Here is a 14,352-nt window from a genome sequence, read left to right on the forward strand (position 1 = left end):
CTGCTCTTGCTTTGGGACAATTATTAAGTAAAACAAGAGTTATTGAACACAAACACTGTGATACCATGACAATTGATTTGGTCACTGAAATGATTATCCAGTGACTAACAGGTAGGCAGTACAGCCTGGATACACTGGGCAAAGGGATAATTCACATCCTGTGTAGGATGAAGCAGGATGGTGCCAAATTTCATCATGCTCCTCAGAGCAGCACACAATTTAAAACTTATGAATTGTTTATTTCTGGGACTTCCACTTAATATTTTCAGATGGTGGGTCAATGACCACAAGAAACTGAAACCACAGAAAGTAAAACCGTGGGCAGACAGGGGTGCTGGGGGCGGGGGCGGGGAGACTACCATAATAAGCTTTCTGCTGGGATGCCAGGGAAACTCACTAGATGAGGTGCACTACCGAGTCTCCTACACACAACTGGCAGCCACAGCCTAAGAGCAAGAAGAAAACACTGGAACCAGGAACAGAAACCCCGTCCTCTTCCAGTGATTCTATGGGACCCCCTATTGACAAGATCTAACATTGTGCCAAGGGGCAAAAAATGAAAGGGTAAATTTAGAACTAAGGGGCATTAAGACTGATTACCTGTATAGTTGAAATAAAATTGGCCACAATGTGATAACTATTGAACCTGAATAATGGGTACACAAGACTATTATGTTATTCTGTCTACTCTGTATATTTGAAAATTTCCATAATAAAAGGTTTTTTGTTTTTGTTTTCCTAAAGCATGGGATCTGAAGTCAGCCTACCTGATATCACACCTTGACCACTAACTGGCCAACTGTTTTAGGGGTGTTTCCCCATTTGTAATAATAGTACTTACCTCAGCAGGGGTATGGGGAGGATTGTAATAGATACTATGAGCAAAGCAATTAGTACAGAGCTGATATCTTCTCAATAAATCTCAGCTATTATTATTATTTATATATTTACTGGTGCTGACAGTTTTAATTTTTAAGATGCTTAAATATTGTTAGTACCACACTATAAAAATAAACATCTGTAAAACTATAAGTTGGTAATTCATAAAAAAAAATTATTCCATAGATTTAGGTGGTTTGACTTTCAGAATGCTACATATAGATCTGCTATAAATGTATCCTTCAAAGGATAATTTACCTTATCCTTGATTTTGTCAGCTCTAGCATCCAAAGGCTGGCTTTTGTTTTGATCCTGATTACATTTTCGGTTTCCTCCACCTGAGCTTATACTTTTAGTCTGTCCCACGGAACTCGAAGCAGTAGTGGATAGTACAGATGTGTTGATACCAGATACAGATGACGTACTGTTACCATTTATTGACCCATTAACACCTTGAAAATAAAAATAAAGATGTGCATACAAAATACATACATACATAAAAGAATGAAGTAATGATATATACTACAATGCAGGTGATTCTTGAAAACATAATGCAAAGTGAAAGAAGCCAGGCACGAAGGTCCCAAATTGCATGATTCACTCTATGAGAAATTCATTATATATAAATCCTTTGGGGTGATGAAATGTTTTCAAACTACATGGAGGTGATGGTTGTACAACAACGTGAATGCATTAAGTGCCACTGAATTATTCACTTTAAAATGGTTAATTTTATGTTCATGTGATTTTTCACCTCAATTTTTAAAAATGTTTAAAAGATAATTATATGCAAAAATTCATCCTTTCAGAGCAAACTCCCCTAAATACTAACTCAAGCAAAAAGAAAAAAGATAATAATAAGCCATCTAAAATGCTAGTATAATTTGCAAATGATAGTTTAACAACCGTTAACTACAGAAATATTAATGATCATTTAAAAGAAAAAGGAATACTAGGATATTAGTCTTAATAAATGTAATGTTTAATTAAAGTACAATATTATACTGAATTACATAAAAAACCTTATGTGATACAGAGAAAAAGCAACAGAGTTTGGAGTTAGAAGACCTAGGTTCAAATCCTGACTATGCTACATCAATCTGTTCAGTGACACTTCCTTGAATAACTTGTTTAACCTTAGTTGCAAAAAAACACTAAGTGGTATCTAACATTGGTTGTAAAATGAGAATACTTTCAGTCTCAAAGAGTTACTATAAGGATTAAGCAAGATAGCCCTGGCTGGTGTGGCTCAGTGGATTGAGCAGCAGCCTACAAACCAAACGGTCGCTGGTTCAATTCCCAACGCAGGGCACATGCCTGGATTGTGGGCCAGGTCCCCGGTAGGGGGTGCACCAGATGCAACCACACATTGATGTTTCTCTTCCTCTGTTTCTCCCTCCCTTCCCCTCTCTAAAAATAAATAAAATCTTAAAAAAAAAAAAAGAATTAAGCAAAGTAATGTGAAAGTATCTAGCACAATGTTATATAAGTATTATTAAACTTGAAGTCTACCGAAAATAGGTATTGGAATGTAGGGTTTTAGTACTTCTTTTAAGTTAACATGGATACCTTTTTCAGGACCATTTCGGTTACTTTTTCCTGAAGTCCTTGAATGGAATGAAGAAGAATCATGATTCTGGGCTGGAGGAGCAAACAGTGGTGGAATTCCCAGTAACGGTGGAAAGAAGGTTGCCCCTGTACGAGTGTGAACATCTGTTGTTCGCCACCATTCTGCACCTCAAAACCAAACACCAAACAAAGAAGCAAAAAAATTTGAATTAACATTCTAGTTAATGTAGCAATGCTATTTATATTCCTGAAAAAAATGTTTTAGTTTCAACTTGGAACAGAATTGCTGAATTAAACATAGTTCTGATCATCTTTCTAACTGTAAGATTACTAATTAGAAGTTATGCACTCATCATTCCTCTCATTAAGAGAGTATCCAAGAATCTTCACTCAGCAGCCTGCTTGGGTTCCAGTTTATAAAGAACAAAGGTAGCCTTTGGTTTTAAAAGTAAACTGGAAAACTGGAATATTAAACAATTATTTGATTCCTTGATGACTGTACTATCATTGTCTAAAATAAAGAAAAACATTTAAGATAACACCAATCTATTTTAGTATCTTAGAATTTAAGATTACCATCTACAACTGATGATAAATTCCCCAAAATACACAAATTATAGATCTGGCTCTGATAAACCAGGTTGTTTAAACAAAGGCTACTGTAATCCAGTATACCTGAACTGCATTTATGGAAGAAAATATTCTATACTCAAAAACAGAAAGAGAAAAATCAGTAAGATTTTTTGTTCTTTTTCTTTCTTTCTTTTTTTTTTTGGTACTACAAATGAAAGTGTTCAAAGAAGATTTCAAAACAAGTTAAGTTACATTAAAACAAAAGATATATAAAGATTCTCTCCTTAAGTTAATGAAAAGCTTAATCTTTGGTCATACTTCTTTCATAAATTTTGAATAACAATCACTGTTTTATCACTGTAAAATGACTAAGTGTAGAAAATCATCAAATGTAACTTAGATATTCAAACTGTGGCTCTTAGTTAAAACTTTTAAAAAAAAGAAGACAAGTCAAATTTTATAGAATACATTTTTCAAGGAAGAGTGAACATAAGAAAAGATTTGAAAATAATCCAAAGCCAAGTCTTGTATTGCTCCTTCTAAACTATCAGAAACAATCTTTTTCAAATGATTAACCTGCTAGATTACCAAATTAGCTATAACCTTTGAGTCTAATCTTTCAAGATATATGCAATAATTTTCATTGATTCTAACAATCATAAGGAAATTAGAGGGAAAACATCTAATAATATAGCATGGGAAAATTTCAATATTGTCAGTATACTATATTATATGGTCTTTAAAGCTTTCCTGGGAATATCACTCTACATTAAAAATAGGATATAAAGCAATGTGCATTTTCATTATCTAATGGCAAAACATGTTTTTTTAAAAAGTTAAGTGTTCATAGTGGCTGCCATTCTGAAAGTTCTAAAAAACAGTATAAGCAGAAAACTGCAAAAGCTATTCTGCACTGCAGGAAGATGCTGCTAGTGAAATGACACCAATGTATATTCAGCAGTGTCTGAATGATGGGAACTCAACCAAGAATAACTATGCAAAAGCATTAATCATTTATCCACTGTTTAGATGAAAGAAGTGTATTTAGATAGGAAGAAAAACCGTATATTTTGGGCTTGTATCAGCACAGTCGGAATCTATTGTTATTTATAGGTTTGAAAACTAAGTTCCATACAGCTGACATAAAGGGACTGAGGTGTTCCAAAGATATTTATGTTATTTAATGTGAAGTCTGTAATTAAAACATTACAGTTGAATGTACAGACTTTGTAAACAACCAACAAATTAGCACGGTAATCAAAATGCAGTAAGATTCAAATATTTTAGACATAAACTCAGGAAAAACAGAAAAATGTACTTTAAAATGTCAATGGTAAATAAGTACATGATAGAGACTAGGAAAAAAACAGGTGGAAGAAGTATGAAATAAGCTGACACCACAAGCAATAAAACCAAGTAAATAAGGTCAACCAAATAAAAAGATAAAAATGGTAGGGCTTCTGAGTACAAACTTTAAAAATGTCTAATATTTCATAGGAATCATATAGTTTTTGTTACATAAGAGCTTATTTGTCTTTCAAGTTGAAGAAAATAAAAAAATTTAGTCATTATAAACTAGCTTGTTTATAAAGTGATATATACAAAACAAGGATTACATAAATCAGCACATGATGAATTTTGAAATGTATTCAAAGGACATAACATAAAAGCAACATTAATCATATTCAACTGAAAGATATACTAAATCTCAATTTGAATCTAGATGGTATAGTAGAATTTTAAAATCTTTCATACTTGATAGAGTCAGATACTCAAAACATTCATGGTAATATAATATAAAAATATAATAATCAAAAGTTGTGTATATTTTTAAAGAAATTATGATGAAATACAATTTCAACATTAAACAATTTTATTACACTAAGATTCATTAAATAGTGCATTTGTTGATTTAACCACCTGAAATGCAGAATAATTTACATGTCTATAAAATTTAAAAATAAAGTCTTACTCATTTAAAAATCCTCATAATTTCTTCCCTGTGTGCTTTCATTTATTTATTAGATGATTTCAAAAAGTTGACATTTTGATTACTCTTGTAAATAAAGCAAACTATACAGAATTAAAATTTGTTATTATACCAAACCTACAACTTAAATAAGTTCTCTATAATTAGGCACAGTCTCTATTCATTTGGCAAAAAGTAGTATGCTTCTACAGTTATACTTTTATCACTAAAGACTCTGTCTTGTAACTATTTGCTTAACCATCTCCAAAAAGCTATTAACAGCATAACAGATACTATATCAGTGTATTTCTCAGAGCCTGGCCCAGTGCACAGAACATAGTAAATGCTCAAAGAATTATGTACAATAAATGAGTGAAAAGTTTATGTACAGCAAGTAAAGGGAATTTTTTTTTCTATACAGTAGAAGTACCAATATTACTGTAGTTCAGATGAGTAATTCTTTATACTTATTAACCATATTTCTAGTGCAGAAGGCATTGATTTTAATAATACAGTAATTACACTGTGGTTTATAAATGTTCCAGAGCAATACTATAATAAGCCATAATGAAGATAACGTTAACCATCTATATTAATATCACCTATTTTGATTTTTATTCAGCAATCCTGTATTTCAGCAAGTATCTGTTGAAAGCTCATCTTGGCAAACAACCATTCTAGAAAGTGACTGAATTAAATTTCTATTAGTATTTTAAAAGCAAATGTTAAGACAGTTTAAGACTTCTTTAACTTTCTACTCACAGTACCCCTCCCCACTTCTAGACAACTGAATTAAAGGAATAATATGATTCAAAAAACAGTACTTGAAATATACATCTTTCCACCATATATGTATATATATAAGCACTTGACAATTTATTACTTATTAAAGTGGACAAGAGAAAAATAATAGTGATAGTTACCAATTATGTACTAATTATGCATGCCAATTACCGCATTCAGTGCTAAACATGGCTTATCTCCTTTAATCTTCACAAGAACCCTAAGAGCAGGTATTATTATTATCATCCTCATTTCTCAGATGAGAAAACTACGGCTGAGAGGTCAGGTTACTTGTTCAAGGTCACATAGCTAACACATCACAAAGCCGGATTTAAATTTGGGTTTATTTGTGTGTAGAGTTATGTTCTAATTTTTAACATCCCTTACTAAATTTTATTAAAGTAAAATTAATCACTGGAAACACTTAAAGTTTAGTCTTTCAAAATAATATAACAAGACAAATTATAGCACGTTTGTCTAAGTTAAGCTTTAATTGGTGTTTTACTGAACTCCTGAATTCTCATAATCTGTAGAATTTGAGTTAGTTCTGTTCTTCCTGTCACGTATATGGTGCAAATCTATAGTTATTTTGATTGAATATAAAAAAAAATATAAATTTAAGAGCTAAATTTATCTTCCTGACAAAGTACAGGGAAATGAGAATTCAAAATGAAAGTACAGAGATTTTCATTTCAAGAGCTGGACTTTAGTTTTCCAGTGTAAGTTACATTTTTAAAATCAAAGCTGTAAAAATTCATCAAATGCTACACTTACAATATGTACACCTTTTTGCATATTATACTTCAGTAAAAAACAAGAGGAAAATGTAGCCTAGTTACTCACTTTTGATGCAGATGCCTATTTCTCTAGCCCTTGGATACCTAATGAGTGGTAACACGTAGCATGGATTTCTTTGCGCATGATAAATAGGATTGAGCAAATTCTTGCACAAGAGTTTTAATATACCAGGCATTAGACTATTCTTTTTGTTCAATTTAATAAACAAATTACTGCTTGAACAGTTTCAAGCTTTTCTCCTTTCCTTGAACACTGTTTGTAACAGATGTTTACCTGGAAAAGATGCTAGTTGGGGATGTGCGGCTAAGGCTGTGGGTGTACCAAGTGTCCCCAAACCACCAAATTCTGAATGCCCTGAGCTGGCTGAATGTAGACCAAAGACTGGGTGGCTGACCATTGGGAAGGCACTCGACACTGTGGACAGGTTAAACGGTTGATCCCCAGTTGCTCTGAATAAATGTCCTGGGAGGGAAAAGAACAGACTTAAAGTTGTACTACAAAAACAGATGAGATTTATCTGATTTCAGTATTCATAAATTAGATAAAATTTGTAATTTCTTATGTATTAAAATTTTATTTTACTTTTTTTTGGCATTTCTACCCTTTAAACCCTATAGAAATATATGTTTCTAGAAACATTAAAGTACTCTAATAAACACAATTAAAATGAATGGTATAACTTTATTTACTTTGAATTTGAGAAATGATGTTTCAAGTACATAATTTTCACTGACTATAATAGTTTGACCTGCAGAAATAAGGCAAACTTTCTGTTATGTTAATACATGTACATTAATATATCATCAATTCTTTTCACTCATAAGGAAAATAAAAATATCTTATTAACATAAGGTTCAAAACCAATGAAATAAGTCCAGAACCTGTCACCAAGTCATTACTCAAATGATCATACAACTAGGCAAAGAGTTTCCAGTTTCCATGTGCCAGAATTGAAGCTATGTTCTCTATCTAATACCTTTTAGGTGATGAGAGTTGATACCAAAAATGAATTCTATTCTAGCTTAATAATGCAATGAATAACATAATATAAAGATTTAATGAATAAACTTACTAAGATTGTTTCTAAATGTACCCAATGGCATTTATCAATATAAAAACCTATTTTTAACTTTGTGGTAGAAATACCATATTCAATTCTAACAGTCTCCATATCACATTCAATTCAAATGTGTGAATTTACAATCTCCACTTTTACCCTAAGGAGAATCTAGTAGTAAGTATCAGAATCCCAGGTTGGAGTGTTATACAATCAAACAGACCTGTTTTTCATACTTTGTAGCAGTTTGGCAGAAAATCTGTTAATACTTTGAAATCTTCCTTTTATTTCCAGGAAATAATTAAGTTTTCCTGGCTTGATACTATGAAAACAATATCAAACCCCACACTCCAGGCAATTTTAAGAATTTACCATGTGAAAGGCATTGTGCTCTGTGTTAATATAAGAATCAGGCTTTCTTACCATCACCAGTTTATATCAGACTTGGCTCTGCATTTCAATTTAATTAGTTTTAACACAAGATGTTTCAAGTAAATTTTAAAATATATGTTAAAAATAAGTATACATTTTATTGTTTCGTTATTAAAGCTATCCCTCCTATTTGCTTTTTTATTCCCTGAAAACCAAGATGAGGTCATAAAAGGTCAGAGTGTGTCCTGAGAGACTATATTCTTTGCTGAAAAAACACTATTTTTTATTATAGTAAGATTTAAGTAAATTGCATCAAGTCACAAATATGTCTCTCATCAGGTATATGGTATGAGACACATAAGGCAGAAAGTTATGATTGAGGGTCAGGCTTCCACTATAACAAAGTAATAACCAGGTCTCGCAGGGAAAATTCTCCAGGTCTTTATGATGAAGGCCCAGAAAGGAACTGTCAGAGGGGAGAACAAGGAAAGGACATAAACCTAGATATCCAGTCTTTGTTCCTGTTCAACAATGCCTAAATAGAAAATTTGTGAATTTGATACTTTTGTGTTACCAGAGTTCTAGACTACTTTAGCATTGAAGCTAAGTTAAAATCAAAACAGGGCATGCTACTGGGAAAAAGGTTACTCAAATACCACTGTCTTGAAGACCAGTGATAGGCCTCAAGAAAGATAATGTGTTTTTTTAGCAAATTCTCAAAAATCCTGCCAGTTTCTCTTTAAAAAGAAAAAAGAGCCTGGAACATTAAGAACCAGTATTTAGTTTCACATATTATTGCATATAAAATCATGGGTTCCCACCAAACAATTCAACTTCCTGAATCAGATATCCTTAATCAAATGTTTTATTTAAAAACATGTTACGATCATGCCCTGGCTGGTGTGGCTCAGTGGACTGAGTGCCAGCCTGAGAACCAAAGGGTTGCTGGTTCGATTCCCAGTCCAGGTACATGCCTGGCTTCCTAGCCAGGTCTCCAGGAGGGGGCATGCGAGAGGCAACCATACATGGATACTTCTCTCCCTCTCTTTCTCCCTCCTCTCCCCCTTTGACTAAAAAATAAATAAATAAAATCTTTAAAAAAAACCAAACACATGTTACGATCAGTTACATTTCCTTCCACATCAGTTTTCTTGATAAGCAAGTTGAACTGCAGACTCTAGTTTAGGGATTTTAGAATAATTTGTCATTTATATTTTACAAAATAATAATTCTTATATTTTATATATATATATATATATATATATATATATATATATATAGCAGTGAATTAATACAAAAAATTGAGGGGTAAATGCAAAGCTACATAAAACATAAACATTCATAAGAGACTGAAATTATAAAGGGTCAGAAACTCATAGAATTACCGCTACAATAGCTAATAAATTGGTAGTAAGCAGCATTCTTAGGTGCATAGTTAAAAAATTAATTTTATTGTGAAGAACTCAATGAGATAAACCCTGGAGATTCATGGACAGAACACACGAGCAATGCCTAACTAAAGCTGTCAGTCTTGCAGCAATAATTAAGAACTAATCATACACAGTTTGGTAACAAAACAATTATTTTTTTAACTCTAAAAAGAGAGACATATAGAAGGAACTGAGTAGAAAATTCATATAAATTATAAGTGTACTCACCATAGATTCAAATGGAAAAAAAAATAAGTATAATCCTGTACACAATTACATCTGTGGCTGCCAACATTACAAAGAGGCTACCTTACTCTATTTTGTTATGCTTTCTTATAAATTTCATGGAGAAGATAATTAAAGTATAGAAAGCATCCAAGTGACAATGGAATCTATAGGGCCTATTCCTTGTTGTTGAGAAAAGATCCACTTTTGCATTTAGACAAGGGCCACATAATAATTATAATAAGACCATTCATTATCAAAAATACACAGCAGAGACTACCTCTGCTATATATGGGTAAAGTTGTATCACAGAAGGGAATAATTTCACACATCTCATAATTTTTACTATTTTTGCCTTTATAGCAAGAATCTATAGTCAGTGATACAAAAAAAAATGTTTCTTATTAAAATGCTCTGAGATACTATACATAATTTTAGTATCATTTTTCTACTATCTTTTAAGAAACACAGATATTAATTTCATGTAAAAATTTTCTAGAATTATTGATATTTATTCAACAGATTCAGTAATTCAGACATTTCATGAACATACCTATTACGTATCAGGTGCTGCATTTAGTAACTGGCATGTGGGGATGAATAAGAGATAATTCTTGACCTCAAGGAACTCATGGTTTGACCATAATTTAAATAGAGTGAATATTTTTTACACTATAATGTACAAGTCAAGTTAGTTAATATTTCATTACTATAAACTGGTACTGTCATATACAAGACTAAGAAATAGATCCCAAATATCTAAGAGTGTCTCATACATAATAGATAAAGATATAGGTATATAATAAATATCTGATGAATGAATCAATTCACTACTCTTTAAGGGCATGAGTCATATCCCTAGGACTGATTCCAAAGGCCTTCAATCCAAACAGCAATTTGTCTTGAATCTTCACGTAAATTTGCAAAGATGTTTCTTAGTTTCTTTTCACCCTTCTCCAACCCTTCTGTACAGACTCAAAAATAAATAAAAAAATTACCACTTGGCCCTTTGTTCCTCCTTGATTCCATTTAGGTTACATATTGAATTTGATCACACAAAATTCTACTGCCTTCAATATCTTAAATTCCTAAACTTTACTCTAACCCAGATTTCCACATTTCCATTTCCTTATTTCTCAGCATGACCTCTGGTCTCTCCCCATCTTCTACCACTCCCCTGACCTACCTCTCCTTTCCTCACAATCCCATCACCCCGTCTCTCCTGTGTTAACTCTAAAGGAAGAGTCTTATACCTATATATTAACTTCCTCCCCACTTCTCGGAATCTGTAATATTTCTGCCAAGTCCCATGCCTCCCTTCCATTTTGTCTGTAAAGTTGCACAAGTTTTCCTAATCACTAGATCCCACTAATCTTTACTCTTCTCATTCTTCAAGTCTGTATAAATCTGGCATTGCTGATTGTCTCTTCTTATTAAAACCCAAGTTTACTGTTCAGCTTCAGGTCATGGGACTATCTTGATCCTATTCTTAACTCTTTCAATAATACTATTGTCTGCTTAATAGGATTTGTTTTCCTTTCTACATTTAAGCATTTCCAAAAAAATTTTATCCAATCTTTCTTTTTTCTCTTCATGCTTTCTTCCTCAGTTATTTTATGTTCTTCCACTGTTTTAACTAACACTTTTATGATGGAATGAATTTTAAATTATGAGCTTCACTCCTTGAGAGCAAACACTGAATCTCATTCATCTTTGTATTCACAATACTTGGCATAATATGAAACACAATAAGCACTTAACAAGTGTTTCTCACTGTTAGATTTTTGGTCACATAGCTTCTTCTACTTCAGATTCCCTCCCCCACCATGGCTATATAACACGCTCTTTGCCATTTATAATCCAATGTATCCTTTCCTAATCATCTAAAAATATACATAGCCCAAGAAGTATTCCTGAATCTCCCAGACAGGTATGTTTTGGGCCTCCTTTGAAGACTCCTGCTTATTCACAATCTATCTTTCCTCATACCATTACTAGGATACAAGGTTATGAGGAAAAGAGCCACTTCTTAATCATTTTTACTCTAAAAATATACTATATAAAGCAAACTGTTTTCAGTTACAGAGACATTTCCTAATACTGCTGTGGACAACTCTAAAATGGTAGTCTTCATTGCTGTGTTTCCCTCTTCTTTTAAAAGACTAGAAATAACCAGGAGTCATTCTTTAAAATGATTAAAAATACATCTCACTTTTTTCTCAGCTTCAATTATAATAGGCATTCATAATGTTACTAAAAGTTCTGTGGGTAATCACGAGCTGATTTAAGGACATCCATGTGTGGCTTTAATCTTCTCATACAATAGGGGGTGCCATTTAGTAATTACCCTTGTCTCTACTGCCAGGAAAATGCTCTTGGCTTTCTTTGACTGTCCTGAAATGTCAAGCTACTATTCACAAGTGATTTTTGATCACAAATTGGTGATGGTTCTGTTACTACAGTAACTACATTTAAAACAAATCACATTCTGTATTAACAAAAGAGCAAAATGATATCTTCATATGTGAAACAAAACACAACACAAGTCAAACTGGCTACATTAACCTTACAACTAAAATATAAATTTATATGGACATAAGAACACTCCACTTTTAGAGAAGTAACTTTTTTCTATATTAATATAACTAATATCAGAAGATGCTCCCAAACAAAAGCTTGTTATAATTAAAACTCTTAAATTTTGCTTACAGGAAACATTTGCAAATTGATAAATTATACCATAAAATGAAAATACTTTTAGAAGACCACAATTATTCTTTTTAACAGATATTAACTGTTAATTATTATTTAATGATGGCTAATAATTTAACCATTATTAAAATAAAATACATCTATATTGAATATAAAAGTATACATAAAATATTTTTCAGTTCAGCCAAAGAGGCATCAATCCTGAGACAATTACTGCAGCCTCCCTACGCAGGGCAGGTCCACTTGAGACTCAGGCAGACAGAAAATGTGTAGAGCCATGGGGATGCTTGACATGCCTTTATTCGGGGGAGTCACACAGTCCACAAGCCTATGTCCAGGTTGGCGCCCTGACTCCCTCCCTTGTCCAAAGCTCCTACCCCTTAAATACTAGCCCCACACAAAGTAGGCTGCACGCCAGAAAGTGAAATAACCTAGCATGAACTGCACATGCGAGCCTACTCAGGCTACAAGGCAGTTTATCGCACCCAGGCTCAAGGCTGGGGGAACACTGCTTTATCAGACTCCTTCAAGGCTGTGAGATGCTGCTCCCTCCGGTTACCCATGCATCTGGGTGAGGGAGCCAGACTGCCTCCACTTACCCTATGTTAACATTCAAACATAGTTTAATATTATGAATGCAACTTTTATTTTAGTTTCTATTTTAAGTGATCGGTAACAAGATACATATTTTAGACAATAAAAACTCATATACTTCTTTAATGTCTAAGTTCTCAACTTAAAATATGCTGAATACTTTTTAGCAGATTCAAATTCTACTAGCCAATCCATGTATAAGTGAGTAAAAATAGTCACACATAATACCAGTGTCTCAGTAACAAGACACGGTAACTACAAGTGTCTTTATTAATGTTAGTGAACTTCGTGCTACAACATGATACAGATATTTTTCTCCCACAAGAAAACCTAAACTACCAGTGGACAAAATCTCTTATCAGTCAGGAAAAGTCCAGATAGCAAATTGAAACCAAATAATTACATGGACTAAGAATACTAAATCATCTAATCTTTTAAAAATCAAAGATACTGCTTATTATGATAGAACTCCATATATGTTGTTTTTTTGTGTGCTAAAAATGTCTTCAATCTTTCACTGCTACACAAATGTTGCAACATGTCTTCAAACTCGTCTCTAACTCTTTAGAATTGTAAGCATAATTTTACAGCATTGAAAAGTCAGCCTCTAGTAATAACTATAGCGCTACTCTAGCATAGCCTCTGTAAATCCTCAAAAATGGTAGTGCATTAAAATCAAGGTCATATGAGCCCTAGTAACAACTGAGTATAATAATGAAAGGGAAGAGCATCAAAATTACTACAAAAGAAATGCTCAAATTACTGGCTCACATATAAATATCCTGAAACTCAAAATGTACAAGTTCTATAAACTTGAACTTTGATTAAAGGACAGACTGAATTCTATAGTTAATGGTGACAAAACATTATCTCCCAAATAACCTTAATTTATCCCTGTATTCTTGTAACTTTTTCAGCCAGTTAACCTTTAGATTTGAACAGATGAAAACATGCATGGTATGGAAATAAAATATCTTGCTTACACAAATGTGTTTTGAGATTATTTTAGACTAAAAAGAGAGAAAAAATAGTCGAGTCCTAACCTCCCCTTATGTTAACATCTTACCTGACAAAAACAGTGATCAAAACCAAGAAATAAACTTTGATTAATTAACTAAAACAAAGAATTTATTCCGATATCATTAGTCTTCCCACTAATTTTTCTGCTCCAAAATCAAGTGCAGAATCCCACGCTACACTTAGTTGCTGTATCGCCTTACTTTTCTCCAGTTTGTGAGTGTTTCTCAGGACTTTGATACACTGAAGAATACTGGTCAGATATTTTATAGAATGTTTCTTAATGTGGGTTCCTAATGCTTTCTCATGATTAGAAGAGCGTATGCCTTATTGGGAAGGGTGCCCTTCTCAGTGCAGCATACCCAGGGTCCCCG

The 14,352-nt window shown here is 32.8% G+C and overlaps 1 protein-coding gene across 1 annotated transcript in view; it reads right to left on the reverse strand.

Annotated features, from left to right (window-relative positions):
• Positions 1-14,352, reverse strand: part of BAZ2B (bromodomain adjacent to zinc finger domain 2B) — a 359,528-nt gene that overhangs the window by 114,714 nt on the left and 230,462 nt on the right. Inside the window, exons 7-9 of the mRNA XM_054562718.1 lie at positions 6,845-7,033; positions 2,449-2,616; positions 1,138-1,331 (exon numbers count right to left, since the gene is read on the reverse strand). Coding sequence (XP_054418693.1) covers positions 1,138-1,331; positions 2,449-2,616; positions 6,845-7,033 — 551 coding nt within the window. The remainder of the gene's footprint in view (positions 1-1,137; positions 1,332-2,448; positions 2,617-6,844; positions 7,034-14,352) is intronic.

Source organism: Pteronotus mesoamericanus, unplaced genomic scaffold (genome assembly GCF_021234165.1).
Source record: "Pteronotus mesoamericanus isolate MK-2021 breed Mesoamerican mustached bat unplaced genomic scaffold, CSHL_Meso_final scaffold_651, whole genome shotgun sequence".
In the NCBI taxonomy this organism is placed as follows: Eukaryota; Metazoa; Chordata; class Mammalia; order Chiroptera; family Mormoopidae; genus Pteronotus; species Pteronotus mesoamericanus.